The sequence below is a fragment of the Pholcus phalangioides genome, unplaced genomic scaffold (assembly GCF_987345545.1).
Source record: "Pholcus phalangioides strain wild (caught in Gottingen) unplaced genomic scaffold, Ppha-v1.0 ptg000007l_1, whole genome shotgun sequence".
Classification (NCBI taxonomy): Eukaryota; Metazoa; Arthropoda; class Arachnida; order Araneae; family Pholcidae; genus Pholcus; species Pholcus phalangioides.
This window is the reverse complement of record NW_028301600.1, coordinates 5,520,574-5,547,406: the sequence shown is the minus strand read 5'-3', so window position 1 is coordinate 5,547,406 and position 26,833 is coordinate 5,520,574. Positions and strand designations below refer to the sequence as shown.

The 26,833-nt window shown below is 37.0% G+C and overlaps 1 protein-coding gene across 1 annotated transcript; it reads right to left on the bottom strand.

The window, feature by feature from the left end:
• Positions 1-329: 329 nt before the first annotated feature.
• On the bottom strand, positions 330-25,389 carry LOC149084831 (uncharacterized). The gene is made up of 4 exons (XM_089232572.1): positions 25,196-25,389; positions 18,467-18,539; positions 14,455-14,594; positions 330-2,573 (listed from the first exon to the last, which is right to left on the bottom strand). Exons 2-4 carry the CDS (start codon positions 18,534-18,536, stop codon positions 708-710), a joined length of 2,076 nt encoding a protein of 691 aa, XP_089088698.1. The 5' UTR covers positions 18,537-18,539; positions 25,196-25,389; the 3' UTR covers positions 330-707.
• Between the last annotated feature and the right edge of the window lie 1,444 nt (positions 25,390-26,833).

The window sequence follows — 26,833 nt, the reverse complement described above, 5'->3', positions numbered from 1 at the left end:
ATTCTTTGATGACTATTGTTTGTATTGGTACCTCTTAAAGTTTTTCCCATCTTTTCTGAATCACTCTGTATATTATATATCCATAGGATAATATATATTTTTTTAATTTCCCTGTAGATTTATTTCCCCAATTCATTCAGTAATACGGTGTACACTGTACAGTATTATATGTTAAGTAGTAGTATAATGCAATTATAGTACAATGGTAGTATATGTATTACAATTAAATTATAATATCAGTTTTAATTTAGTTTAACTAATGAAAAGTTTTAGGAAACGGAAATCAAAAATAAAGAACACGAAACATACGAAAAATATTTGAAACTGAATACAGTATTTGAACTATATTTAATACATATTTAATTTCTAAGAACACGATTTCGTAACTGAATATTGACTATCAGTTAGAGAAGATTCATATTTATTGAAAATGAATAACACCTGGAGAGACATCCTCTTAAAATGTTACATGAAAAGTACGAACACAATATAATGTAGTGCAAAACATTTTGAAAAAAAAATTCAATAATTCAAAGATATTTGAGCAATTTAGAACACTTTGCACGTGAGCAGCACATTTAAGATTTCTTAATTAACTTATATACCGAAAAAAGTAAAGATAAAAAAGTTCAAATTCACTGTAAAACACGTATTTTGATGTTTTCTTTCTGTCTTTAATAATTATTATTATTTTTTTGTGAGCAAATTTACTGATGTTTGACTTCGTTAGTGCGAAGGACACGTTCCTTGACTCTCTTAGACAGTTCGTGCAGAAAAGAGCTTACTGGAGTTTTGTACGAAGATGGCAATTGGTTGAATACGGAGCCTCGAGGTCTTGGAATTCCATTACTTGGCTGAATGATAAGATCTCCAGTTTCACGTTTTTTTCTTAAATTTTCTCCGCTGCGTAAAAATCCACTGAAAACGGGAGTAACAGTTTTCATTGCTGACGAGATTCCTTCTGATATACTAGAGAAGACGCCGCCTTTGTCTTTAGTTACGTCAGAAACTGTCGGTGAGTCGCTTACAGGGATTTTTGATGACGAATTCGAACTTGTTGGGCTAGTTTTGTTGAAGTTTCTTGATGTAAAAGAGCTCAGGTGACTAAGAACCCTGGAAAGAACTGATTCGACTAAAGATGTTTTCTGCTCTTCCGATTTCATCGTGGTCGTTTCATCAGCAACAGGTTCTTTCATCTCATTATCACCAACATCTCTCTTAGAATAAATTCGAGTCTGTAATTCTTCCGGAGCTATGTCACCTTCCACGAACACCTCTGGAAATTCATCCGAAGTATCGGGTGAAACTTGTGGATTTGATAATAATGATTGTATTGGTTTTCTTGTTTCATTATTATCTACGGGAACCAGTTCGACTTTATTTCCATCTCGTAAAATTAAAACATATGTATTCGTTTTCACACGAGGCTGAGCGTTAACATTTACGTGAATGTTGCTCACGATTTGCTGCCTTCGCTTGGGTGTTTCTGTTGTCGGCACTTGTCTGTCGTCATTTTTATGAGTAGCTCTCGGAGCAGCTTTAGGTTCTTCTGTTACCATTTGTCTGTTGTCTTCCCTATGGGTAGTTTTCACAGGAGCCGAAGGCTCTGTTGCCAACCGTCTGTTCTCCTGTTTATCAGTATTTCTCGCAGCAACCGAAGGTTCTGTTGGACATTTGCATGGAGGTATGCTGGTATATCGCGATGTTGTGCTTGTAGTATATACTGTTGTAGTTGTAGGTTTTTCTGTGGTTGGAGTTTGACTGCATGGACATGGATAAGTAGGTCGGGTTTGAACTGATGGTGTAGATGTTTGCGTTGTTGTTTTCGGTGTACTGGTAGTCGAGGTTTTAGGTGAACACGGTGTGATGGTCGTGGACTTTTGTGTTGTGGTTGTTGTTGGAACTCTGTCATTCTCACATGGTGGCGTACTACTTTTAATAGTAGTGCTAGGTTTGATCGTACTTGCTTGAGTTGTTTTCCGGGGTGCAGCAGTTGGTGTGCGTATTTCAGGTCTTCTCGTGGAACTACGTGTTGATTGAATTGGATAAGGTGTTGGTTGAATTGGGTAAGGCGTAGATGCGCGTGAAGTAGATGATGTTTTTTCATAAGCTTTCGAGCTCTGAGTGGTAGTGGTATGGATGGGGCAAGGTTTTTCTGGTTGAACTGTAGTACTTATATAGATTCTTTGCGTTGAAGTTTTCATTTGGTTACAAGAGCATGGCTGTTTGGTTGAGGGGCGTTCACTAGTTAACGTGGTAGATTTAGTTGTGGTCGTTGGAATCGATCCCGGGCATGGTGTAGTAGTAAGTTTGGGTTTATATGTTGTTGTAGTTGGTCTGGAAGTTGTTGATGTTGTACTTTCACCAGGGCAAGGACGCCTAGTAGTATGCTTATGGGACATACTACGGTCGAAACGTGTTCGATGTTGCAAAATCAAGTTTTCCAGCGTTGATGAAACAGAAGGGCATTTCACTTTGTACCAGAAATCACAAGCATTCTTTTTCTCACTGAAAAGGGTCCCCGGCGAGCAAATGAAGCTTTCAAAACCATCCTCAGAGCAAAGGTGAAATACCTGTGAGAATATGTTTGAAAATTGTTATCAGTTTTAAATATACGTTACAAAACTATTATTCTGAAACAGAAGTAATGAATAAAGTAAAATTGTATCGTGTTGTGACTGCAAATAAAAAAAGAAATAAATTCAAATGAATGAGTTCTCGTGGTACCTTCGATCCACATTCTGGATTATAAGTTCAAGAGAATGAGAAAATCGTAATAACCAATATGTGTCTTCATAAACAGAATCGACTGTATAATTCAGACTAATTCAGTTTTTTTAATTCAATTTAAAAATAATAGTAATAAAAATTAAATAATGAATTAGCAAAACATTAAAGTAGATAGAATTTTTTTCGTTTGACCGTTTCTCCTCAAGCTTTAAGCTGGATCCAGGGCCCGTAACTATAGGAAGATCGACCATAGGCGGATAAAATGCCCTGAGCTCCATACCGGAAGGGGGTGAAATTACTATTTGTTTGTTAAAAATTACGAAGGAGGACTTGAAAATGGATGCTCACCCTGGGTGACAGGGTGAGTTTTTGTTTACAATTACCACTCTTGCTAGATTAACACAATAACTGAATAAAGAGGGAGGGGTATTACTGCTGGCACTAGTGAGGCTAATACTGTATTTTCGTTTTAATCGATGTAGATACACATCCGTTTCTTCTAATAAACAAAATAATCGTAAAATGTGCGGGGGCCGTTTTTTCACTTTCCTTCGTGTTCCTGCATGGTCATATTTTGTTCTTTGAAACAGTATTTAAAAGATCATTTTGCAATTATTAAACTTTTTTCAACGGTGTTCCTATTACTCCTGTGCACAGTTGCACATGTAGCACATTAAGCTAAAACAATTACTGATTACGACTAAGTGCAGAAGCGGATTTATGGGGTTTTGCCAACATCCTTTCAATCTAATCTTCTTGACCACTCGTTACTCATATTTGCCGCTCTTCTAGACGTGCTGCCCTGAGCTATAACCGTTTCCCCTCCCCTTGTAAATGCACGAATGAATATGGGATGATGTGGAAAAACTTTAGCTTAAAGAGAAAGCTCTGGTGATAACAAGGAATTGATTCTAGAGATGAACGAGCTATCTCGCATAGTTTTAAATAATAGAAAGAGTTATTTGCAACTAATCACCTCAGCATTTAATGGAGTTGTACCGACAAGCCTATACAAATACGAAAACAAAGGCCACAACTGGCAAAATGCTGAACGAGGTGGCTGAAAAAAAAATTCCCATAAACAAAATATGAATATTAAATATATCTAAACCATAATAAAATACAGCAACCCAATAAGAGCAATAAAACACTAATAACAATGATAAAAATATAACACACCACCCATAAAATTAAACAGAAAAAAATAATGGTTCTCTCATCCAAGTATGGATAGCTTCTCGGTTTATCACAATATGTTTATCAAATTTCTTTCTAAACGTGTCAATCGTGTTAGAACTCACGACCACCGGAGGTAAGCTATTCCATTTATCAACAACCATATTAGAAAAAACTCCCTGTGACACCAGAACTTGAAATCGTCACTTACTCAACGACACTGGTGTCCTTTTGTCAAAACAGTCGATTGACGGCGTATTAATACTCATTGTCTATTTGTCCATTAATAAATGGAATAGCTTACCCCCGGAGGTAGTAAATTGTAACACAATTGACACGTTTAAAAATAAATACGATAAACATGTTGGGGTAAATCGAGAAGCTATCCATACTTAGAATAAGACAACCATAAGTACTATGTATAAGTAAATTTGGGCATTGTATGATATTTATCACATGTATATATTGTTTATAATTTTTGTAAATGCATTTTTAATTGGGTTTCTGTATTTTTGAAATATACGACATCCATATTTTTATGGGCATCTTTTTCTCAGCCACCTCGTTGGGCATTTTGCCTGTTGTGGAGTTGTTTTTGTATTTGTATTTGTATTTATTCATCTCGTTCAAAATTTAAAACACTTCGATCATATTCCCCGACACCTGCGCTCTTCCAATGTGAACATTTTCAAAATATAAAGTCCCTCTTCATAGCTTAAGCCTCGTGCGTCATGAAGAGTAGACTTGGCTCTTCTCTGCACCCCTGCGACCAAGTGAATGTTCCTTTAGAAGTATAGTCTTGAAAACTTAACGCATATTATCGTGCTATTATCGCGCTCCGCTCACCGACACGCCAGTGCGCCATTTTGTGTCTTTCTTTGTGTTTTTCTTCGTTCTCGTGAGTTTTACTTAGCGTGTTGTTTATTGTTGGGTCATATTCTGCGGTGATTTTCTTTTTTTTTTTTAGCGCACGTTGGATTGTGAGATAAGTGGTTTTTTTTTTTTTTATATTGCTCTCATTTTTTTTTTTTTAAATTTTCGTTGTGTATTTTCGATCGACTTATATTTATTTTTCTCGTTCGCATTTCATTGTCGTTGTTTTTTCGCCAGGTTCGGTCGCTTCTTTGATATAAGTTCGTAGGTTTTTGGACGTTAGTGTTAGCAAACAGTGTATACTTTTTCCCGGGTACTCTCAATAACGTTGTTTTCCTTCCATTTGGGCCTATTGTTGTAGTGTTAGTGTTTTGAGATAGTTAGCTAATTCTAATAAGTATAAATTGTACTTCGTAGCTTAATACTTTTTTTAGAGGGTGTTGTATTCTTTATATACATATTTATTTTATTCTTCGTGATTTAGTGCTGAGCATTCTACTTTACGTAATTTTTTCGTATAATCTCTTACGTATATTTTGCATAGTAATGTATTTTACATTATTTTAATTTCCAGTTAACGTTTCTCATTTTCGTATTGTTAAGTATTATTATTATTATCTAGCTTTAGCAATAGTGTTAGTATGCCTCGACCTCGACTAGTGTTGTGTAGAGCTTGCGACGGGAGGTTTCCCTGGTCTAGGGGTATAGTAGCTGATAGTTTCAATTGTAAAGGGTGCTTGGATAGAAAAAGGCTGGAACACGAGGTCGAAGCTTTACGGGAAAAAGTTAGGGTGCTAGAGGGTCCGGTTATAACGGACCCTCTGGTCGTCGAGCCACCTATTGATGAAGAAGCAATCTCCACGAACAACGACATTTTAGAGGGCGAATGGGAGGTCGTGGATGAGGTAGAGGGGGATAGTGATAGGGGTTTAATCATCGGCGATTCTATGGTTAGGGAACTTGGGAACCGAGTGTGTAGGGATTTTCGGGGTTTCGAGCGCTGTTGTCTTCCTGGGGGGAAGATTGGCAACGTTCGAGACGTTTTTCATCGCCGAAAGTTGCCCTTGCGGGTGATTCTGTGGGTGGGAACAAATCAGGTAGGAGCGAATATTAGTGAGTCTCTGTCAGAATACCGGGATTTACTATTATCCGCTAGGGAGGGGGGTTCAGATGTGGCAGTGATTCCAGTGCTGCCAAGGGGTAGTAGGGGATATAGGAGTAGGATCCACCAATTCAATATAGGCCTGAAGGACATTTGCTCCTCACTTGGGGTCACGTTCTTGGAGCTTCCCGCATTTACCGATAGGTGGCTTCGTTCGGATGGGATCCATCTAAATAAGAGAGGGGTCTGGGAGGTTTACGATAGTCTTAGGTCAGGTTTTTTACTCCCAGACCACGTAGTCGGGAATGCGGGTTAGTTAATGATAATCACAACAGTACTGACGGGGAATTACCCACCTCTGACTTGGATGGCTTCTCGATTGACAACAAACCACCGGGCAAATTAAAATGTGTGTTAATAAATGCCAGGAGCTTGGGTAACAAGAAAGATTTTTTAGAAACTATGATAGTTGTGGAGGACTTGGATCTTATAGCCATTACAGAATCTTGGGCAAACGATGGGGATGAATCTTTCTTACACATCTCCGGATACGATACTTTTTTGAGAAATAGATCTGATAGGAAAGGGGGTGGAGTGTTGATATACGTGAAATCATGTTTGAAGGCTAGAGAGTGTAACGTGCAGAGAAGTGATATTGAAACCATATGGGTTGAACTTGAGAACAAAAGACGTCATAAGCTTATTGTTGGGGTTTGTTACAATCCACTGAATAGGGATCAAAATTATATCGCCAAAATGCATGATGAAATTTCCTACATGTGTAAGCGAAAGAGGGTTCTCATACTAGGGGATTTCAATTACCCGGGTATTGATTGGGAGAACCTTTCATCTGGAAATCAGTATGAAAGAGACTTTCTTAAGTTGGTGCTCGAAAATTTTTTGTATCAGCATGTATCAGAAGCCACTAGGGGTACTGCTATTTTGGATTTAGTTCTTACTAGTTCTGAGGATCTAGTTGAACATGTTTCGGTGGGGGAAGAGTTTTCTTCCAGTGATCATCGTATCGTCAGATTTCTCTGTAACTTTTCCTCGGGTAAGGTTGATAACAAAAGACTGGTTCCTTGTTTTCGGAGAACTAACTTTGATGTTTTGCGAAGAAGGTTAGCGGAAGTTTTCAAAGACCGGTTGGAATCAGTAGGGGTGGTAAGTCAATGGGAAGAATTTAGTACGAAGCTGTCCTCTGTTTTGCACGACGTCATACCCTTTGTTCGAAAAAAGCGTGTTTGTACATCACACCCTCTATGGTTCACGGATAGCGTGCGGAACCTTTATCTTGAAAAGAAAAGAGCATTCAGAGAGTATAAAAGTGGACGAGGTGACCTATCATTGTTTACTGATAAAAGAAGACTGTTGAAGAAAGCGATAAGGGATAGTAAAAAGCAAGTTGAATCTAGGTTGGCAGATAACATTGGCTCTGACCCAAAATCATTTTTTCGATACGTCAATAATGGATGTAAGGGGACAGTTGGCCCCCTCTCGATAGGAGGCTCAAAAGTAGAGAGCAATGTAGGCATGTGTAGTGCTTTCAATGACTTTTTCGCGTCGGTTTTTAATGGAGATAATGATATTCGATATACGGGTGTTGCATGGGGTAATAAAACCCTCAACAATATTCAAGTAGAAGACGTGGAGGTCCTAAATCTTCTAAGAAATGTATGTGCAAGCAAAGCACCAGGACCAGATGATATCTATCCCAGGGTTCTCAGGGAAGGTGCTAATGAATTGTTGGGGCCAGTCGCACAGATATACAGGAGTAGTGTTGCTGAGGGTATCGTCCCGAGAGATTGGAAACTGGCTAACGTTGTTCCTATATTTAAGAAGGGTAGTAGAGAAGTGGTGTCTAATTATCGTCCAGTGAGTTTGACGAGCTCCCTCTCGAAAATTTTGGAAATTATCATCAAAAGGCAGTTTGTGAAGTGGATAGACGAGAATAATGTATTGTCGGATAATCAGCATGGGTTCAGGAAGGGGAAGTCATGTGTAACTAACCTCCTTTGCTTCTATGATTACGTGACTAAGGCTTTGGGTAAGAGCGAAAATGTCGACGTGGTTTACCTTGATTTCCAGAAGGCATTCGATCGGGTCCAACATGGCAAACTCCTGAAGCGTTTACACGAGATTGGAATAGGGGGCAACTTGCTGAATTGGATAGAATCGTGGTTAAGAGATAGGTCGCAACGAGTTATGGTGAACGGGGAATTCTCTGGTTGGACAGACGTCACAAGTGGAGTTCCTCAGGGAAGTGTCCTTGGCCCCATACTTTTTTCACTTTTTATCGATAAACTCGATCAGGGTATCGATGGAATTACTAGCAAATTCGCAGATGATGTGAAGCTAATGGGGGTAATCGGGAATGAAAGCGATAGGGAGTTGCTCCAGACCAACTTAAACAAGATTGCAGCATGGGCAAATGAATGGAGCATGACGTTTAGCGTAGATAAGTGCATGGTCGCTCATTTTGGTTCGAACAACCCACGGTTCTCTTACGAGTTGAATGGTGTCACTATCCCGGATACAACTAGAGTCACCGATTTGGGAATTCTCATTGACGAGCGACTTAAGTTTTCTGAACATTGTTCAGCGGTTGTCAAAAAATCGAATAGAATGCTTGGTCTCATTTTCAAAAAGGTCTCTTCGCGTTCTCCTAAAGTCATTCTTCCGCTTTTTCGAGGCTTGGTTCGTCCTGGACTGGAGTATGCTGTAAGGTTTTGGAGACCATACCTACAGAGGGACATAGACTTGGTTGAAGGGGTGCAGAGAAGAGCTACGCGTGTCCTTATTGGCACACAGGGCTTGAGTTATGAAGAAAGACTTCATTTTTTGAATATGTTTACATTGGATGAACGCAGGTGTCGAGGAGATATGATCGAAGTGTTCAAAATTTTCAATGGGATGGATAGGATGGACCATGAACTTTTAGTACACCGCCAATCGACTGCTTTTACAAGGGGACACCAGTATCGATTGGTGAGGGACAATGCAAGGTTATGGTGTCGCAGGGAATTTTTCTCCAATAGGGTTGTTAATAAATGGAATAGCTTACCCCCGGAGGTAGTAAATTGTAACACAATTGACACGTTTAAAAAGAAATACGATAAACATGTTGGGGTAAATCGGGAAGCTATCCATTCTTAGAATAAGACAACCATAAGTATTCTTTATGGGCATTGTATAATATTTTATCATGTGTATATATTGTTTGTAATTTGTGTTAATTGCATTTTTAATTGGGTTGCTGTATTTTTGAAACATATGACAACCATATTTTTATGGGCATCTTTTTATCAGCCACCTCGTTGGGCATTTTGCCTGTTGTGGTGTTGTATTTGTATTTGTATTTGTATTCCAGAGCAAACTAGGCCCCGGAAAAGTGGAAGGATCACTTTGGGAGAACGCGAAGAGACATTTTGGAGAATGTGAAACCGAACATTCTATACGTTTTTTAACCACTGCTGAAGAATTGGTCGGAAAACATAAGCCGCTAGTCAATAAGGATTCCAAAATCGGTGATCATAGTTGCATCCGGAATGGCACCACCGTTCAACTCGTAAGTGAAACGTGGGTTGCTCGAACCGAAATGAGCGAACATGCACTTATGAACGCTATACGCAAAGACTATTCACACCGTACCCTACCAAAGCGAAATATCGTAGCAGACACGTTCATATCTCTCTCGCTTCCTTATGTCGATCACAAGACACACAACTATGAGGCGATAGAGATAGCTTGCCCGTTTTGCAAGAAGTCCAAGATTTGCGGCGGAGATACAACCATCTTTTCTTTCCCATGTTCACCTCGGCATAATAGCCAGAAAATTTCTTGATTTGAGGATTTAGTTTGCAAAATACCGTTTCATGTGGTATCAAATGTGTTATCTGGTCGGATAGCACGTGTGGTAAAAACTCCATAAAAAGAGGTATTTCTCTTGCAAGTGGTTGTGTGACAGTTTGAGGAGTATTTTCTTGGAAATCCTCAGCATCCATCGTACCTCTTGTGATGGAAGAAAAAGTTTGTGCGGGAAGTTAGCGATTGAGTGATATAATGTCACCTGGATGTCCGTGAACCTGTAAAAAGTGGAAAGAGAAAGTAATGGAATCGCCATCTGGTGGCATTGTCAGTAATTGTGAGCTTTGGCCTGAGTTAGGTCCGACCGTCCATTTACTGTCCCGTTCAGTGCACACGAGCTCCAAGGAAAGGTTGAGACATTCGTTGCCTCTGTAGTCTAGTGGCCTAGGATAGGGGTCTTCAACCTGTGACCCGCCAAACATAGGCGGAGATAGACTTGGAAGTCTGGGGGGGGGGCACGGTCATTATTTCTGGTGGGGGGCACGATGATGATTATGTCAATTCATATATGCATATATACATTAGATTAGTCAACTTCCAATTTGACGCTGGGGGGAATGCCCCCCCCCCCCCCCGTATCTCCACCCATGCCGCTAAAACATTTCAATCGATTGACGCAATATCATTCAAAAATAGGGTAAAACGAAGATTTCGGCAAAAAAGTCACCCAGCTTCATACAGACTTTTAGGCAAGCACAGGCTGATCACAGTGTATAGTATTCATACACTTCTTCATCATAAATAACTTCGAGTACATCCCATCCTCCTTCAGTGGGAGAAAGCAGAAATGAACGGAATTTCCATGGTATCGTATTTCTCGGGTGCATGGTTGGGAAAGGAGCAAGTGGATGCATGCATCTTGATTGGTTGGAAGAAGGGATTTGTACAATATTGGTACAGTTAATTTACTTGTGTTTTTGGTCTTTGAAGCCTTTTGTCAGAAGCCTTTTAGTCTTTAAATGAGTGCATGATGGCGAACCATGATAGCGGAAAAAAGAAAGTTGAAGAAAAAGTGAGATTTTTCCAAGAAAAGTGGTCATCCCTTTATTTTTTCGTCGAACAGAAAGCTGAAGCAGTTTGTCTCATTTGCAATGAGAGCGTAGCCATGAAGAAATAATACAATATTAAGAGAAATTACGATATCAAGCATAGTGAGAAGTATTCTGGATTAGAGGGACATTTTCGAAGTAAAAAGTCAATGAACTGAAATCGAAGCTGAACTGTCCTCCCTCTATGATAGGTCAGAAGACAGAGGTAATCACATTGATAAAGTCATCAGATGCGCTGAAATATGAGGAAATACGAAGATGATGGCTTTCCACTACACCATACACCAGAAAAACTTGTGCAGAAAGTTTTTCTTCAACTTTGAACATGTAATGTCTGTTGCATTGATAGCGGTTAACTTCATTCGATCCAAAAGGCTTAACCATAGACAGTTTCAAAAATTCTTAGAGGATTTGGAAGCTGAGCATGATGACGTTATTTATTGTACAGAAGTACACTGGTTGAGCCGGGGAAAGATGCTTCATTAGATTTATTTCATCTCTCAGCTTTTAGGACATTTTTTTTTCTGAATGAAAACGCTGTTTTCAATGCCCTACCCCAATAACTGACAACTGGCTTCAGGATCATTCTGCGGCGCCTCAAATAAACTATGACTAGGGGAAAGGTTGCCGTAGGTGAAAAATTTTGAGAATCACTGACTTGAGAATCACTAGATCTAATGGAAATATGCTCACTTCTTGCTCACCAATCACCAGGCTTTCTGGATGCGTGGTGACAGTCATTTCTGAATTCCTGGACGGCAATAGCAAAATCTCATTTACAGCACCTGATTGAATCATTACTACGACGTTTGGTACTGTTATTCAAGCTAAATGTGGGGTCAACATTTTACTCATGGTCCCTACATCCTGGAGCAAGGACCCTAGGCTGTGACCTTTATCTGGCCATCAGACCAGACTGTTCACGGGACCCTCTATAGTAAATTTATAGCTTAGAAAAATGAAAAATGATGAGAATCGTCCTTGGCCCTGGGGCCATGATTCTACTATACAGGGTGTCCTGTAAGTGCTAATGCGGCATTTATCTCATCAACCACCTGTCGTAGAAGTATGATTCCAACATAAAAAATGCTCAAAAGGCGTGCAAAAATTACCCTGTACCAGTAATAAGATAGAATACAGTGTGTCACAAAATAAAAAATTCTAAATACAAATACAACACCACAACAGGCAAAATGCCCAACGAGGTGGCTGAGAAAAAGATGTCCATAACAAATATGGATGTCATATACTTCTAAAATACAGCAACCCAATCAAAAATGCAATTATAAAAACTATATATACATGATAAAATATTATAATATTATACAATTCCATAAAATATATTTACGGTTGTTTTATCTAAGTACGCATAGCTTCTCGATTTACCCCAACAAGTTTATCGTATTTTTTTTTTAAACGTGTCAATTTTGTTAGAATTTACTATAGGTAAGCTATTCCATTTATTAGCAACCCTATTAGAGACAAATTCCCTGTAACAGTACAACCTAGAATTGTCCCTTACCAATCGATACTGGTGTCCCCTTGCAAAAGCAGTCGATTGGCAGTATACTAAAAGTTCATGGTCCGTCCTATCCATCCCGTTGAAAATTTTGAACACTTCGATCATATATCCTCGACACCTGCGTTCATCCAATGTAAACATATTCAAAAAATGAAGTCTCTCTTCATTACTCAAGCTCCGTGTGCCAACAAGGATACGCTTAGCTCTTCTCTGCATCCCTTCAACCAAGTCTATGTCCCTCTGTAGATATGGTCTCCAAAATCTTACACCATACTACAGTCCAAGACGAACTAAGCCTCGGAAAAACGGAAGAATGTCTTTAGGAGAAATCGAAGAGACCTTTTTGAAAATGAAACCGAGCATTCTGTTCTCTTTTTGACCACCGCTGAACAATGTTCAGAAAACCTAAGCTCCTCGTCAATGAGAATTTCCAAATCGGTGACCCTACTTGCATTCGGGATAGGGACACCATTCAACCCGTAAGAGAACCGTGGGTTGTTCGAACCAAAATGAACGACCATGCACTTATCAACGCTAAACGTCATGCTCCATTCATTTGCCCATTCTGCAATCCTGTTCAAGTTGTTCTGGAGCAACTCCCTATCGCATTGATTTCCGATTACCCCCATTAGCTTCACATCATCTGCGAATTTGCTAGTAATCCCATCGATACCCTGATGTGACGCCTGTCCAATCGGAGAAGTCCCCGTTCACCATAACTCGTTGTGACCTATCTCTTAAGCACGATTCTATCCAATTCAGCAAGTTGCCCCCAATCCCAATCTCGTGTAAACACTTCAAGAGTTTACCGTGTTGGACCCGATCGAATTCCTTCTGGAAATCAAGGTAAACAATATCTACATTTTTGCCCTTACCCAAAGCCTTAGTCACGTACATTGGCATACGCAGGGGGGGGGGTGTTCTAACCCCCCCCCCCTCAAGCCGAGATTATAGTGTTATTTTGCAGAACAAAATGTAAACCCCTCTTGAGAAAAAAAAATTAAACCCCCCTTCAGAAAATTCTGCGTACGCTTGTGGTCACGTAGTCATAGAACCAAAGGAGGTTAGTTACACATGACTTCCCCTTCCTGAACCCATGCTGATTATCCGACAATAAATTATTCTCGTCTATCCACTTTACCAATTGCCTTTTGATAATAATTCCAAAAATTTTCGAGAGGGAGCTCGTCAAACTCACTGGACGATAATTAGACACAGCGCTTCTACTACCCTTTTTAAATATCGGAACAACATTCGTAAGCTTCCAATCCCTAGGGACGATACCCTCAGCAACACTAAATTTTTATACTGTCTCTTTGTCCTCTAACTTCCAATTAGAAAATTCTTGCCCTGTCTTTTCTGAGCCCAACAAAAAATCCCATGTTTTTGACTGCAATATTCACTGAGATATTTTAATACAAAGTTGGGAAATGACAGGAAAAAGTAGCGAACAACAACTCCTTTCCCAACTTTTCTCACATTTTTTAATTCGAATATCTTTAAACATTAAAGACGGGGCAACAACTTTCTAATTGGAAGGACAAGGGACCGTATAAAACTGTAGATTTTCATTTTGTGACACACTGTATTTTCACACTCAAAACTGTTATAGGGAAATTTTTGAGTATTTTTTAAATTGAAACTATACCTCCACAACGAACAGTTGATGAGATAAAGGCCGCATTAGCACTTACGGGGCACCCTGTCTAGGTATGTATAATAATTTTTACTTTCAGTGATTTTTTTCCAATCATCCTGAATCTTCCTACTTCTTGCTGATATGAAGTTGAAAAAAAAGTATTTCCAACAAAGTTTATTTTGTTAGAATTTCAACTAAATGTTTCGTATTATTAATATAAAATGGATGGTACTTTGAAAACATTTTCTGGAAATAATGGTTTTTTAAATTGTCGCAATTTTTAACTTCAACGTAAGGTATGTATATCAAGATCGGTTTTGCTTACCGCGCAAATGAGTGAAGTTGAATTGCTACAATCACATAAATGACAGTTATTTCATATCTGTAACTGTAACTAATAGTTTACATCTCAATTATAACGATTTTTTTCAGTGTGTAATTTATTTTACAAGACACCAAGAAATCTAAAATAAAAATATGGTCTGCGCTTGATTACCTGGCAACCGGTTTCAGGATCAGCAAAATATCTGGTACCGTATGTATCATCTTCCGGACATTGGAATGTTGTTGGTGGTATACTATTAAACACTGGAAAGTCCATTCCTGGTACTCCTCGAAGTATTTTATTCCATACCGCTGTCACCGGAAAAATAAATAAAAAATCCATTGACTGAAAATACAGTAAAGTATATACAAGAATAGTGAAAAAAAAAATTTAATTGAGAACGTAATCACATGATCATCGACAGACGACCAGTGGTTCTCAACCTTTGGAAACCCGCGACCCGGTAAATCTCTTTTGCGTGAAAGTCCCAGTCATACACATATAACGAGAGATTAAGGCCCCTTTTTCACACGGAGCAGACGCGGATGCGGATGTGGACGCGGGTCCTTGAAATTCGTGCATAAAAACTATTTTTTCGCAATTTTTGTAATTATTTTTTCCTTCACCCCTGATTCAGTGCCCATAGGCAGCCTAGAGGCATTCTTTGGTGGTTTAGTCTAGAGTCCCTTAGAATATGGGTCCAAAGATGTCTTCATTCCGATCCTCACAAGTAGTCGATGGGAGAAAATGTCTTAAAATATTTTCAAAATATTTTGAAAAAAAATCTGTGTTTTCGGAAAAATATGAAAGAAAAATTCCAAAAACATCCAATGTTCGAAAAATCAAATCCAAAAACATCCAAAACAGTCGATGTTCCAAAAAAAAAAAATTTCAGGAGATATCAAAGAATTTGCAAGTAGCAAAAAGGGGAGGGGTGGAGACTTTCAAAATGTCTGTGCTTAGAAATATTCACATCACAATTCTGTCTTAGACCGGAATTACACTATAAAAGTTCGTTTATAAAACTTGAAAAATGCAACCAATAGGCGAATCAGTTAAGTTCGCTCGAATGTAACAGATGTGTTTATTGGTTACATTTTTCAAGTTTTATAAAAGTGCTTTTATAAAACTTTATAGTATAATCCCGGCCTTAAGTCCAGATTGCACTATAAAAAGTTTATAGTAATTCTTTTAAAAAAAGCCACTAATAAATTTATTAGTTGCTTTTTTCAAGTTTTATAAAATAACTTTCATAAACTTTTTATAGTGAAATCCCATCCTTAGATTAGTCATTTCTGAAATATAAAATTTCATTTTTTTTCAGTTTATAGACTGAATATCGAGTAAAATAAACTTGTAGGTTTCGGGGGAACCACCAAAAACATCCAAGTGCTAGGGTCTTCAAACGTCTTAATCTGGCCCTGAGTGAACACCGTACGTGGATAACATTGTTTAATAAAAGTATTTTTTTTTAAGTTTAAAAAAATTAAAAGATTAAAAATTAAAAAAATAATAAATATTTAAAATAATATTTCAAATATTTATTTTTTAAATAATTTTAAAAATTTAAAAAGAAAAAAATTTAAATTTTTAAATTAAATTTAAAAGTTATTAAAGTATTTAGTCAATTAAATATTCGTAATGAGCAGAACGGCTTATTATTTTAGTTCCGTCAGTGGCCGTTGTTGGCAGGTTTTATTGGATAAAATTGTAAAGTATGAACATAAGGCAGTTAAAGTTGCTATATCTCCTTATCTCAGAAGGAACCGGAGGGATAGACGTATGTGGGTACATCTTATTGATGAACAGGTACCTTCATATGGTGTTTTTATGGCAAATAATTAAAAAAATTCCGTGCAAAACCATCTTTAAAAAAGTAGCCAAAGATGCGGACGAATTCGCTCCGCATCCGCATCGTGTGAATAGCCCCGAATAACCCAATTGTCAAAACTTCTATGTGCATATGCGGAGCCCGCACTTAGATTTTGACACATGCGGACGACGTCCGGACCCGCATGAACATTTCCTAGGTGCGGAGATATTTCGGCTCGTCTGAAAGTCTCAGTATATCCCAATTGTTAAAACTTCTTCCGGACCCGCGTCTGCATCCGCTCCGTGTGAAAGGCCTCTAATGGGAAAAATGGAACCACGAATCACTCACGGTCTGATGTGACTAGTGTTAGGGCACAGTACCAGACTGTAACACAAGTCACACCGGGCCGTGAGTGATTCGCAGTTTCATTTTTCCCATTAATTTCTCGTTATTATGTGTATGACTGAGCCTTTCACACTTGCGCAAAAGAAATTTACCGGACCGCGGGCTTCTAAAGGTTGAGAACCACTGCTATAGACCCCAATAAGTTCAAAAACAGAAATACAGTACTACAAATCTTTTTAGATATAAAAATTTAGGAGTAATGATTCAGCCACAGATTTCGGAACTCTTTCACACCGGAGGAATAAAAGCAATTCCTCCTGGATATCACGTATTTTAAGCTATCTAAGAGGTATTGAGTGTTTATTAGAGTAAAGTGGAAATTTTAGAAGAAACGATAAGAATATCACGATCCTCTAGAATGGCTCCCCATGATTTATCGGAGTGGGGCCACGCAGTCTAATTTACCGCACACCAACTCCGGTCATATATCGCCATACGGTAATTTCCAACCAGTGGAGTTGGGTAAGAAATGAAGGCACCGTCTATATCGGTAGTCACCCCAGACTCGGTAGGTAAGGAACTTGTTTCTGATGTTCTTCGCCGGATTCGAACCCGTGGACATTGACGGCAACCTTCATGGTGGAAGACCATGAGACCATGTTACCACTGCACCAGCCGGGGGTTAAAGTATGGCCCCCTCGGACTGGGATCATGGGCGGGTCAAAACATAAGCCAGACATTTTACGGGTCATTTTACAGTAAATTTATAGCATGAAAAAAACGATATTAATTGTCCCAGGCCCCCCCCCAGGGCTGGAGCCCTGTCGACCCCACCCTTGTGGGGAGCCATGCTTCTAGGCAATAGAAAGTCTTCTATGACAGCGTGAAACCAAGGAACAGTAAAATGTCTGAAATATTACTAATATTTGTGGTATACAGCGGAGAGTGGCATAAAGGTTTTTAACAGCTGGCTGATGCGAAGATATATTTTGGAAAGAGAGAAAACTCAACTGTGCCCCTGCAGGGAATCGAATCCACGTCCTTTCATTTTCCAGGTGAACATCCTAGACTACAAAGGCAACGAAAATCTCGAACTTTCCTTGGAGCTCGTCTGCACTGAACGGGACCATGAATGGACGGTCTCGGACCACTTATAAACAATCCCTACATTTTTAGCTACATTGTAGAAATTTAGCGCATCGTGATTGGCCGAAATGAGTGATGAATCATTACGTCACATGGTGAAATTTTTGCAGGCGACGTTTAACAATAGATACATTTAATTGTGCTTGAATCCGGCATCCATCGTTGGAATAATCGCTATAGTAGGAAACTCACGTACCGAAGCTTGTGTGTTCGATTCGGTCTGAAACTCGTACAATTTTTTTTACCCATCCTTAAATCTTTGCTGTCACTGAATTACTAAAAAATTGTTTCAATTTTTGTTTCTGATTTAATTAAATGCGGTTCACGTGCATCGAGACGACAATAATAATGGCTCGCGAAGCTGGGCCTAGCTATCATTTACTGATTCAATAAAAAATGCTTTCATTTTTCGTTAATGAACTTTGAAATTCAGTTTCACCCAAAACTCCGCCTCTCGTGATGTCTTGCTAGCTTTTTTGCTCGCAGTAACCAATCACCGGCGTGCTAATGCTTCCTGTCTTACTAAGTAAGTAGGGATTGTAATTACGCGTCGTATTTTTTCTTTTTCCAAAATATATCTTCGCATAACCCAGCTGTTAAAAACCTTTGTATGGATAGCGGAGAGTGACATCAACCTCATAGTGGCATTATGTTAAAAATTAAATTTTCAAGTCTGCCTTATATGTGTTCCATCTTCGTGGACCATATGTTGAGAAACGCTGTTCTATGACATAGTTATATGATTTTTAATCAGTTTAAATTACGGAAAATGATAAAAAAAAATAAACGTATACAATCAAACAATACATTCACCTTCATCAATGATGAAGATCGTAAAAATGATTATTTTGATTAAAATAAATCCATTCACATATTTACCGGGTTCACTGGAATGTACAGCTCCAATCATCAGAAGGCAGAAATGTATGTAGCACATTTCCGGGTGCATAGTCTACGAAAAAAAAAAATCGAAATAAATTAACCCACCTGTAGATACGTAGATGTATACAATATATATATAATAATGTTTCCACACATACAGAAATTACAAAATCATTGCACTCGAATCAGTTCAAGTTCCCTTAAAAATTCATGGTTTTATTGTCCTGATCTCAGTTACAATTTTCCAAAATTTTAAGTTTCTAAAACAAGTAAAATTCATAAATTGTTAGTAAGTTTATAAATACAAATTATGTATATATACCTGTCATTATTCTGAACCAAGTAGTATGACTGTATCACGATTAACACTATTTATCAAAAAAAAACCCTGTTTCTCTTTCCTTCTACTTTACGAACCCAAATCATTTGTATTAACAGGGTGTGAATAAGTACTTTAAGTTAACGTCAAACTATACGCGTTTACCCTGATCCCTCATTTTGACGCAAGTATCGGAACTCTGTTCTCTGTTATATACCAAATGCATTCTTACTAGTGTACTGTAATTGATCAGATTCTGTTGGCATTTATATACTGTGAAGCAGGATATCGGTTCACTTAGGCTTTTTTTAACGTTTATTAGAAATCAAAGAAATTTGCCGAATGATTCTGGTGATTTCCTGCGCTACCATCACAATCATGGTAATTTCCTTACTGGTGAATTTGCGTCAATAAAATAATAATAATAAAAATCAATCAATAATGTGAAAGAAAAATAAAATAAATATAACATTTTCGGAATCTGTCAAATAATGGGATAAAATTTATGTAAAATTTTGTAATATTAACATATTTATGTAAAATATGTATATAATAAATTTTCATTTTTTTTGGTAAAAATTTTTAACATTATAATATTATCGCTCTTTTTGCAGTTTTCAAACAAGCAAACATTCCCATAAAACTTGGATAAAGTGTCGAGGAAAATCAATAATCGTTGTCTTGCTGATTATATTTATTGCACGTCACTGACATATTATGGGATCAGCTCTCATTCTCTGGTTAGCATCCATCCCTAAATTATACTTAACATGCAAAATTACTCACCAATCGACACTTTAATGAAAACACTGATAAAAAGGCCTTAACCCTTTAAGCGACTTTGACAAGATATCTCTCCTCCTTAAAAGTCTCTTATTTTAGCATTGACAATCCAGATATTTTGTGAAAAAAAAGTTGATTTCTCAATTAAATTCTTATTCCTATACTCCTTAGTTTTCACCTGTTAAAAATCGGAAGAAAGCCTACTTCATTAAAAAAAAAGACAACATTTTGAAGGGAGTTTAGTGATTTCTGCTGGCCGCTTAAAAGGTTAATCAAATTTGGCCCCAAATAAATTTACCACATCTTAAGCACAATCTCTGTACCCTGTTGTTCATTCAAATGACCAAATTTATAAACTAAGAGGTTATAATTTATTCGTGGTATTCAAGAGTCTCTCCAGCCTCAAATATAGCTGGGAATCTCTTCTAAAACTAGAAACAAGTAAGAATACGTATTGGAATTCGGGTTTTCAAACGATTCGCTCAAGATACGCTTTTACCACAGTTCATATAAGCATTCATAAGTTCTGCTGTTTGCAAATTACCACCTTTTTGATAAAGCCATTTTCAAAATTTAATAGAAAGCATAATCTTCTTAACGTAGTGATGGTCTGCACTTGCTTAGATTAAAGTTTGTACATAGCCACTTTTACACTATTTTTTATTCACGGGGTGATTCCATAATTCCGCTAGCCGCATTTTACTGGTGAACCGTTGATCTAGAGCAGTGATTCCCAACGTGGGCGTTACGCCTCCTTGGGGACGATGGAATGTTCCAGGGGGCTGTAGAAGCTACGGGTATAACATAGGATCCTATGGGTTAGATTGAGTTGGGGGGCGATGGGAGAAAAAAGGTTGGGAAACTATGATCTAGAGCAGTGTTTCCCAAAGTGGGCAATATCGCCTCCTGGTGGGCGATGGAATGGTCCAAGGGGGCGATAAAATATACTGATTTAACATAGGATCCTATGGGTTTACTTGAGTTGAGGGGCGATGAGAGGAAAAAATTTCTGATGAAGGGGGCGAGATGGAACAAAAAGTTTGGGAGACTATGATCTAGAGAGGCATACTTCCAATTAGAAAAAGTATCCAAATAACGTGTAAAACTCAAATATACGTCATTCATGTTGCAAGGGGTTATATAGTTATTAAAGTATTAAAATTAACTTTTTATACGGACACCTGTCCTAAAAACCCAATTAGAAAGTTCTTGCCCTGCCTTTCCTGAGGACAACAAAAAATTCCACGTTTCTAAGTGAAATATTTGCTGAGATATTTTTTTGAATTAAAAGATCAGTGAAAAGTTGGGGAAAAAACGGCATAAATGAGGGAACGTTATCCGTTAGTTAATGTTGGTCCTAACTTTCCTAATTTTTCTTCGTTTTATGAATTCAAATATCTCAGCCAATATTGCACTTAGAAACGCGGAATTTTTTGTTGGCCTCACACACAGGAGAGACAGCGCAACAACCTTCTAATTAGGTTTTTGAGGACAGGGTGTCCGCATAAAAAAGTTATTTTTTTAATAACTATACCGCATAACTATACCCCTCATGTTGCACCTCCTTGCAACATGAAAGACGTATCTGAATTCTACACGTTATTTGAATACTTTTTCTTATTCTTGTATGCCTCTAAGATCAAAGATTCGTCAGTAAAATGCGGCAAACGAGAATTATGGAATCACTTTGTATACTATATGTCATGCATACTGTATTTTAATTATGTGATTAGGTTCATGTTTTTCTAAGGCCATCATTGCACTATAAAAGTTTTAGAAAGTTCTTTTACAAAACTTGAAAAAAAAACAACTAATATGTGTATTAGTTACATTCGCTCAAATGATACGCTTATTGGTTGCATTTTTCAAGTTTTATAAAAGTACTTTTCTAAAATTTTTATAGTGTGTGTAATGCCGGCCTAAAAGTTTGTTTTTTTTCATTTCACCGTAATCCTCGTTAAAGGATTCCCATCCGTGTCTACGTACATGGTTACTTACACGAAAATAATTTTATACCTTCCTTATTTTCCTGCCAACAACATCTTCACTCCAGAGGTACGCATAGATGTACCTAATTTTTAACGATTTTAAATGGTCTTCAATGATTTTTGTTTCAAGTTAAGACTTGAGGTATGCGTAACGGTACCTAACTGAAATGGTCTTAGTAACCTTAGTAACCAGTAGTTCGATCCAAACTAATTAATTGATTTTTTTTCTTTTTATAGGGAATATTGACACCCCAAATACAAGTCAATCAAAATTTTTTTTTCATTGTCAGTTTTGGCTCAGGTTTGATGAGGATACTGCCCACAACTCGCTTTTATTTTCAGCAGGAAGATTTTGGGAAATTAAATGTAATAATCTTAAGTATTAAAATTTTAAATTCATAATTGTGATCTCATCTGACGATTTTATTATTGCTATTAGTTTCATAAAATAATTAGGGGGTCCAATAGACCTAAATTGTGAAGTGTACGCGTAAGAAAAAATATGTCGGACGAGATCCGGCGTAGAAGAGGAAAAGGTCAAATACGTAAGTATATATATGTTACGGTAAAAATGTAAAATGGGTAAATATGCGTAATCGCCTGTTGTTGTAAATAATCGCAAATCGTGTCTTTGTAAATTTGATATATTTCACTACATTTATCACATTTACTGGAGATTATGCATAATTCCCGAATGGAATCAGTAAGTTTTGATGTACCCCATGTATTTTGCCACGAAAATTAAATTAAATTAAAATAATTATCAAAAAGATAAAAGTTATTATCAGCAATTTTCAGGTTGGTTTCCTTCACATGTATCAACATGTCAAACAAAACCAACATTATATATCAAATGAAGTTTAAGCATAATTCCGGTCAAATTACAATTAATTGTTGTTAAATATAGTGAATCAAATTCACATTGGTGATTTATCATATCACGAACCACCAACACGAACTGGAGTCATACATAATCACCCGTAAATGTAATAAAAATTCGAAATACAACAACAAAATTTATCAAAATTGCCAAAATAACCTATGATTATACACAATCATAGGATTTGTCAGGTTTACCTTAACATATGCCGTATATAGGCAGTTCAAAATGGTTACAATAATATGGCAGTAGCGATTCCAAGATGTACTAGAAAATCGGTGTGGCCATGCCACGAAGTATTTCAGATTTTTAATTACACTGAGCTTAGTGATGGAGTTCAATTTTCAACCAATGTGTCCCGCTAATTTAAGGTGCCATCAAAGTGCCTCGGAATTAAGCCGGAGTGCAGCGAGATATTTTAAGTTCCCAAGGGTGTCACAAGCGTCAAAACTTCCTTAAATCTCCACTCTGGGCTATACAAGGTGCATAGCTAGCAGCTTGCACCGCAATTCACTGGCGAACCGTTGATTCTAGAGATATCTGTACTTCTCCAATTAGAAGAAGGATTCAAATAACGTGTGGACCTCAGATACGTCATTCATATTGCAAGGGGTTGTATAGTTAACAAATGGAAAAAAAAATTAACTTTTTACACTGACACCCTGTGCTCAAAAACCGAATTAGAAAATTATTGCCCTATCTTTTCTGAGGCCAACAACAGAAATTCCTTGTTTCTAAGTACAATATTCAGTGGAATATTTGAATTCAAAAACGGAGAAAAGTTGGAAAATACAGTATAAAGTAACGGAAAATGGTTTTTTTTCTTATTTATGCTGTCTTTTTCCCAACTTTTTTCCGATATTTGAATTCAAAAATATTTCAGCAAATATTGCACTTAGAAACGTGGAAATATTTTTGTTGGCATCAAGAGAGACAGCGCAACAACTTTCTAATTGGGTTTTTGAGGACAGGGTGTCCATTTAAAATGTTAGTTTTTTATTTTAATAGCTATACAATCATTTGCAGTATTAATCTTAATTACGCGCAATCTTAATTATTAATTACGAACCTCTAAGGTCTACACGTTATCTGGATACTTTTTCTAATCGAAAGTATGCCTCTAGGATCAACGGTTCGCCAGCAAATTGCGGTGCAATGTGTTAGCTATGCACTCTGTATAAAGTGCAGTCGTATAAGGAAAGCTCATATTTTTTAAAACTATGCAAGATGGTTTTTAAAAATGTTGATACTACCACAGAGTTCCTTTGAAATTTACTGTAAAATACATGAAAAGAATTTCATACGGAATTGAGAATATTTCTTATGGAATACAAATTATGAATAGATGCGTTTTTCTTACAATAATTCTTTCTTCCCCAAGTCAAATTCAACCCTACTTTTAATTTTTAGTCAACTATCTAAGCATGAAATAAACTATTAATAACATTAACTATGGAAATAAGATATGCATGTTTAAAACAAATTACGCTTCATATAAGATTAATTAGAGCTTTATTCTCATCATCATATAGCTCTATTTCATGGATATCACTTTTGGGAATTTGCTATAAGTTCCAATAAAATCAAATAACTTAAACTAGCAGTGATGAGGCAAATTAATTATGTGTTTGCTTAATAAACTTCAAAGAATCATATCTTTTTCCTGGTCATCACTAATTACTTCCCACACAATTTGAACCGAATTTTCACATACAGGTATCCCTCGTTTTACGTGATATCACTTTACGCGATTTCTCTATAACGCGATTTTGAATATTTGATTTTAGAAATCGTAACCTGTGAAATTTAGCCTGGAGTTTTGATGTTCATCCTGAAAATGGACTTGCAAATTTAAGATATGTGATGCAGTCAAAATGACAAAATCCTTTAGATTTTATGATTTGGATGAGAAAGATGTGGGAAAAAAAGTTTAAATCCAGTTCACCAAATCTCACTAATCAACATTTATTGATAACATTGACTATCAGAATTTGAATCATTAACTATCAGAATTTGAATCATTAACTATCAGAATTTTAATCATTAACTATCAGAATTTTAATCAAAGGAAAAAAACCTAATGAAACTAGAATTGTATTTGCGAAGTATATTCATAATTCTATGGCAATTCTCTTGCCACTGAAGTTTTCATAGAGATGAAGAATGCAGTTTGTGACCTGAATATCGACTTGTTTCATTAAGAAAGTTATCAGCCGATCATACCAGGCTCTTCTGAAAAGAAAACATCAACATTCACACTAAAATTAATCGGAAGTACCTACTGAAGACAGAGAAGTAAAAGGATTAATTGAATTCCTTCATATAGCTTTAATTTACGAGATTTATGTAAAAGTTTGAATTCAATTCATTAAAAAACTTATTTTGCTGCTGGAAGTTGGTATATTTTTATATCTTTCTCTGAAGCAAATCTCAATCCTATGTTCTTACCCGTGTTGAATTCAACTCACTTCACGCGATGATTTTGTGGAACTAATTAATAGCGTAGAGCGAGGAATGCCTGTACATATTTATCCGAAGAAACAAGATATTTCTCGTACAAATTCCACATATTATACAACATGCACGGGGTCGTGAAGAGTAGTTGATAGACCACAGGATACCAAGATCTGTGGTTTCTCAACAAATCACTTTCTAAACTAATATAAAAATATATGGACATAATATTGAAGTAAATCAAAACTGAAATAATACGAGAAATATATTTGAGTTGGGGTAATAGATGGAAGAATACTTACTCAGCTTTTCTCTCCCACAAAAGAATTAATATCCAAACCAAACTTGAAATGTCTGACCGATCAGCACAAGCAGAAGGTATTGAATGCTGAAAGTGGAGAGAGAGAAGGTGCTTTTACTAAAGAAATACCTGTCAGAAGAGATTTTTAGGATCCTATTTTTAGAAGCCCCCTCTTGTTTGTTCCCTTGCGATGGTGGGGAGAAAGACCTTTTAAACTTTTTTTTATACTGTATGTGCAGTAAGTATACGTGAAGGACACAATGACCAAAAGGGCAAAGCGGAGATATGCGTTCGGCGTCAAGATGGTTATTTCTCTCCCATATATTTATGCACCCCCTGATAGAAGAACCCCTCCTAGAGGTTATTTCATTTTATTTTTTCTATGCTTTTAAAGGTCATCAAGTAGGAAAAAAGAACCCACACACAAAGTTTAAGGGAAGGTTCTCAATCTCACCTGTGGACTTGAGTCGTTCTTTGAAAAAACAAGTGCCTTACTTAGCAACAACAACAACAACAAGATCTATGAGAACTGTTATTTTTATGGTTCCATTTACTTATGGAGTAGAAATATGCTGGAAATGTGACAGAAAAATTTAGGAAAAGAATCTTCCCCACCAAAAAATTCCATATTCTTTGGTTGCTTTTCTCCAATGTGATTAACAATCTGTGAACTTATCTCTAAACTTGACACTTTTTCTAGTTGAATGAAAGCAAATGTGTTTATATACGCAAATGAGGAGCTTATTTTCAAAAAGGAACATTTCCAATTTTTTTTAATGCACTTTCCAATGGTTTGTGAATCTTTGCGCTAAGTTGTGTCAGATTATGAAACCGGGATTATTCAAACGATAATATTTTTGGTAGAAATAACAATGTAAAGTTAGTTATTTCTATCAAAAGATAACATACAGTATCCACTTTTTTCATACACTTCGGTGTTTTTCATCTCTCGATAACGGGCATCCATGGGACCGAAAACTTTGTCCGCTAATGAGGAAAGCCCGTTTTAATGGACTAATACATAATCACGTAAGATACATTGAGTCCCGTTGATGTAATTCAAAATTGTGTTCGTTTGTGGAGATGTCCGCTAACGGAATGTACATTATAAGAGGTTCCACTGTAGAATGATCGTGTTTTTTATGTTATTCACGAAAAAAGAAGTAAGGGTATCTTACTTAGTTAGGTGAAACCTTCTGGAATCAAAGGGTGGCGTAGAAATTTCCAATGTTAGCGGACTTAACCAGCTCCAATATTGATCAAAAGGTAATATTTCCACTAATTTTCTTTCAAACCAGAACATTTCCAAAATTTGAATGTAGATAACTCTCTTGAATGTTGATCAAGAGACATAATACAGTAAAACCCCTCTTAACGGACACCCCCCTCAGATGCGGTCACCCCTCTTTCACGGCCAAATAATAATTTCGAGTTCTATAATAAAAGTATGTATTTCAAACCTCTGATTAACGGCCACCCCTCTTTTACGGACGAATTTTTTTATCCTGTCAGTGCTCGCGAAAGAGAGGTTACTGCATTTAAATATTCTTAGACCACTACCTTATTGATGCTACCTGTTGAGCTATTTTCTACTTTTGTAAAGCAGTCCATTCCAGAGAAAAAAGTTTTTTTACTTCTA

Excerpts from the sequence above, each read along its gene's own strand:
- LOC149084831 (XM_089232572.1), bottom strand. The coding sequence starts at position 18,536 with ATGCACCCGGAAATGTGCTACATACATTTCTGCCTTCTGATGATTGGA. Across the intron at positions 14,595-18,466 it reads TGTACATTCCAGTGAACCCG|CGGTATGGAATAAAATACTT; the intron begins GTAAATATGTGA and ends TTCCGGTGACAG. Across the intron at positions 2,574-14,454 it reads ATCCTGAAACCGGTTGCCAG|GTATTTCACCTTTGCTCTGA; the intron begins GTAATCAAGCGC and ends ATATTCTCACAG.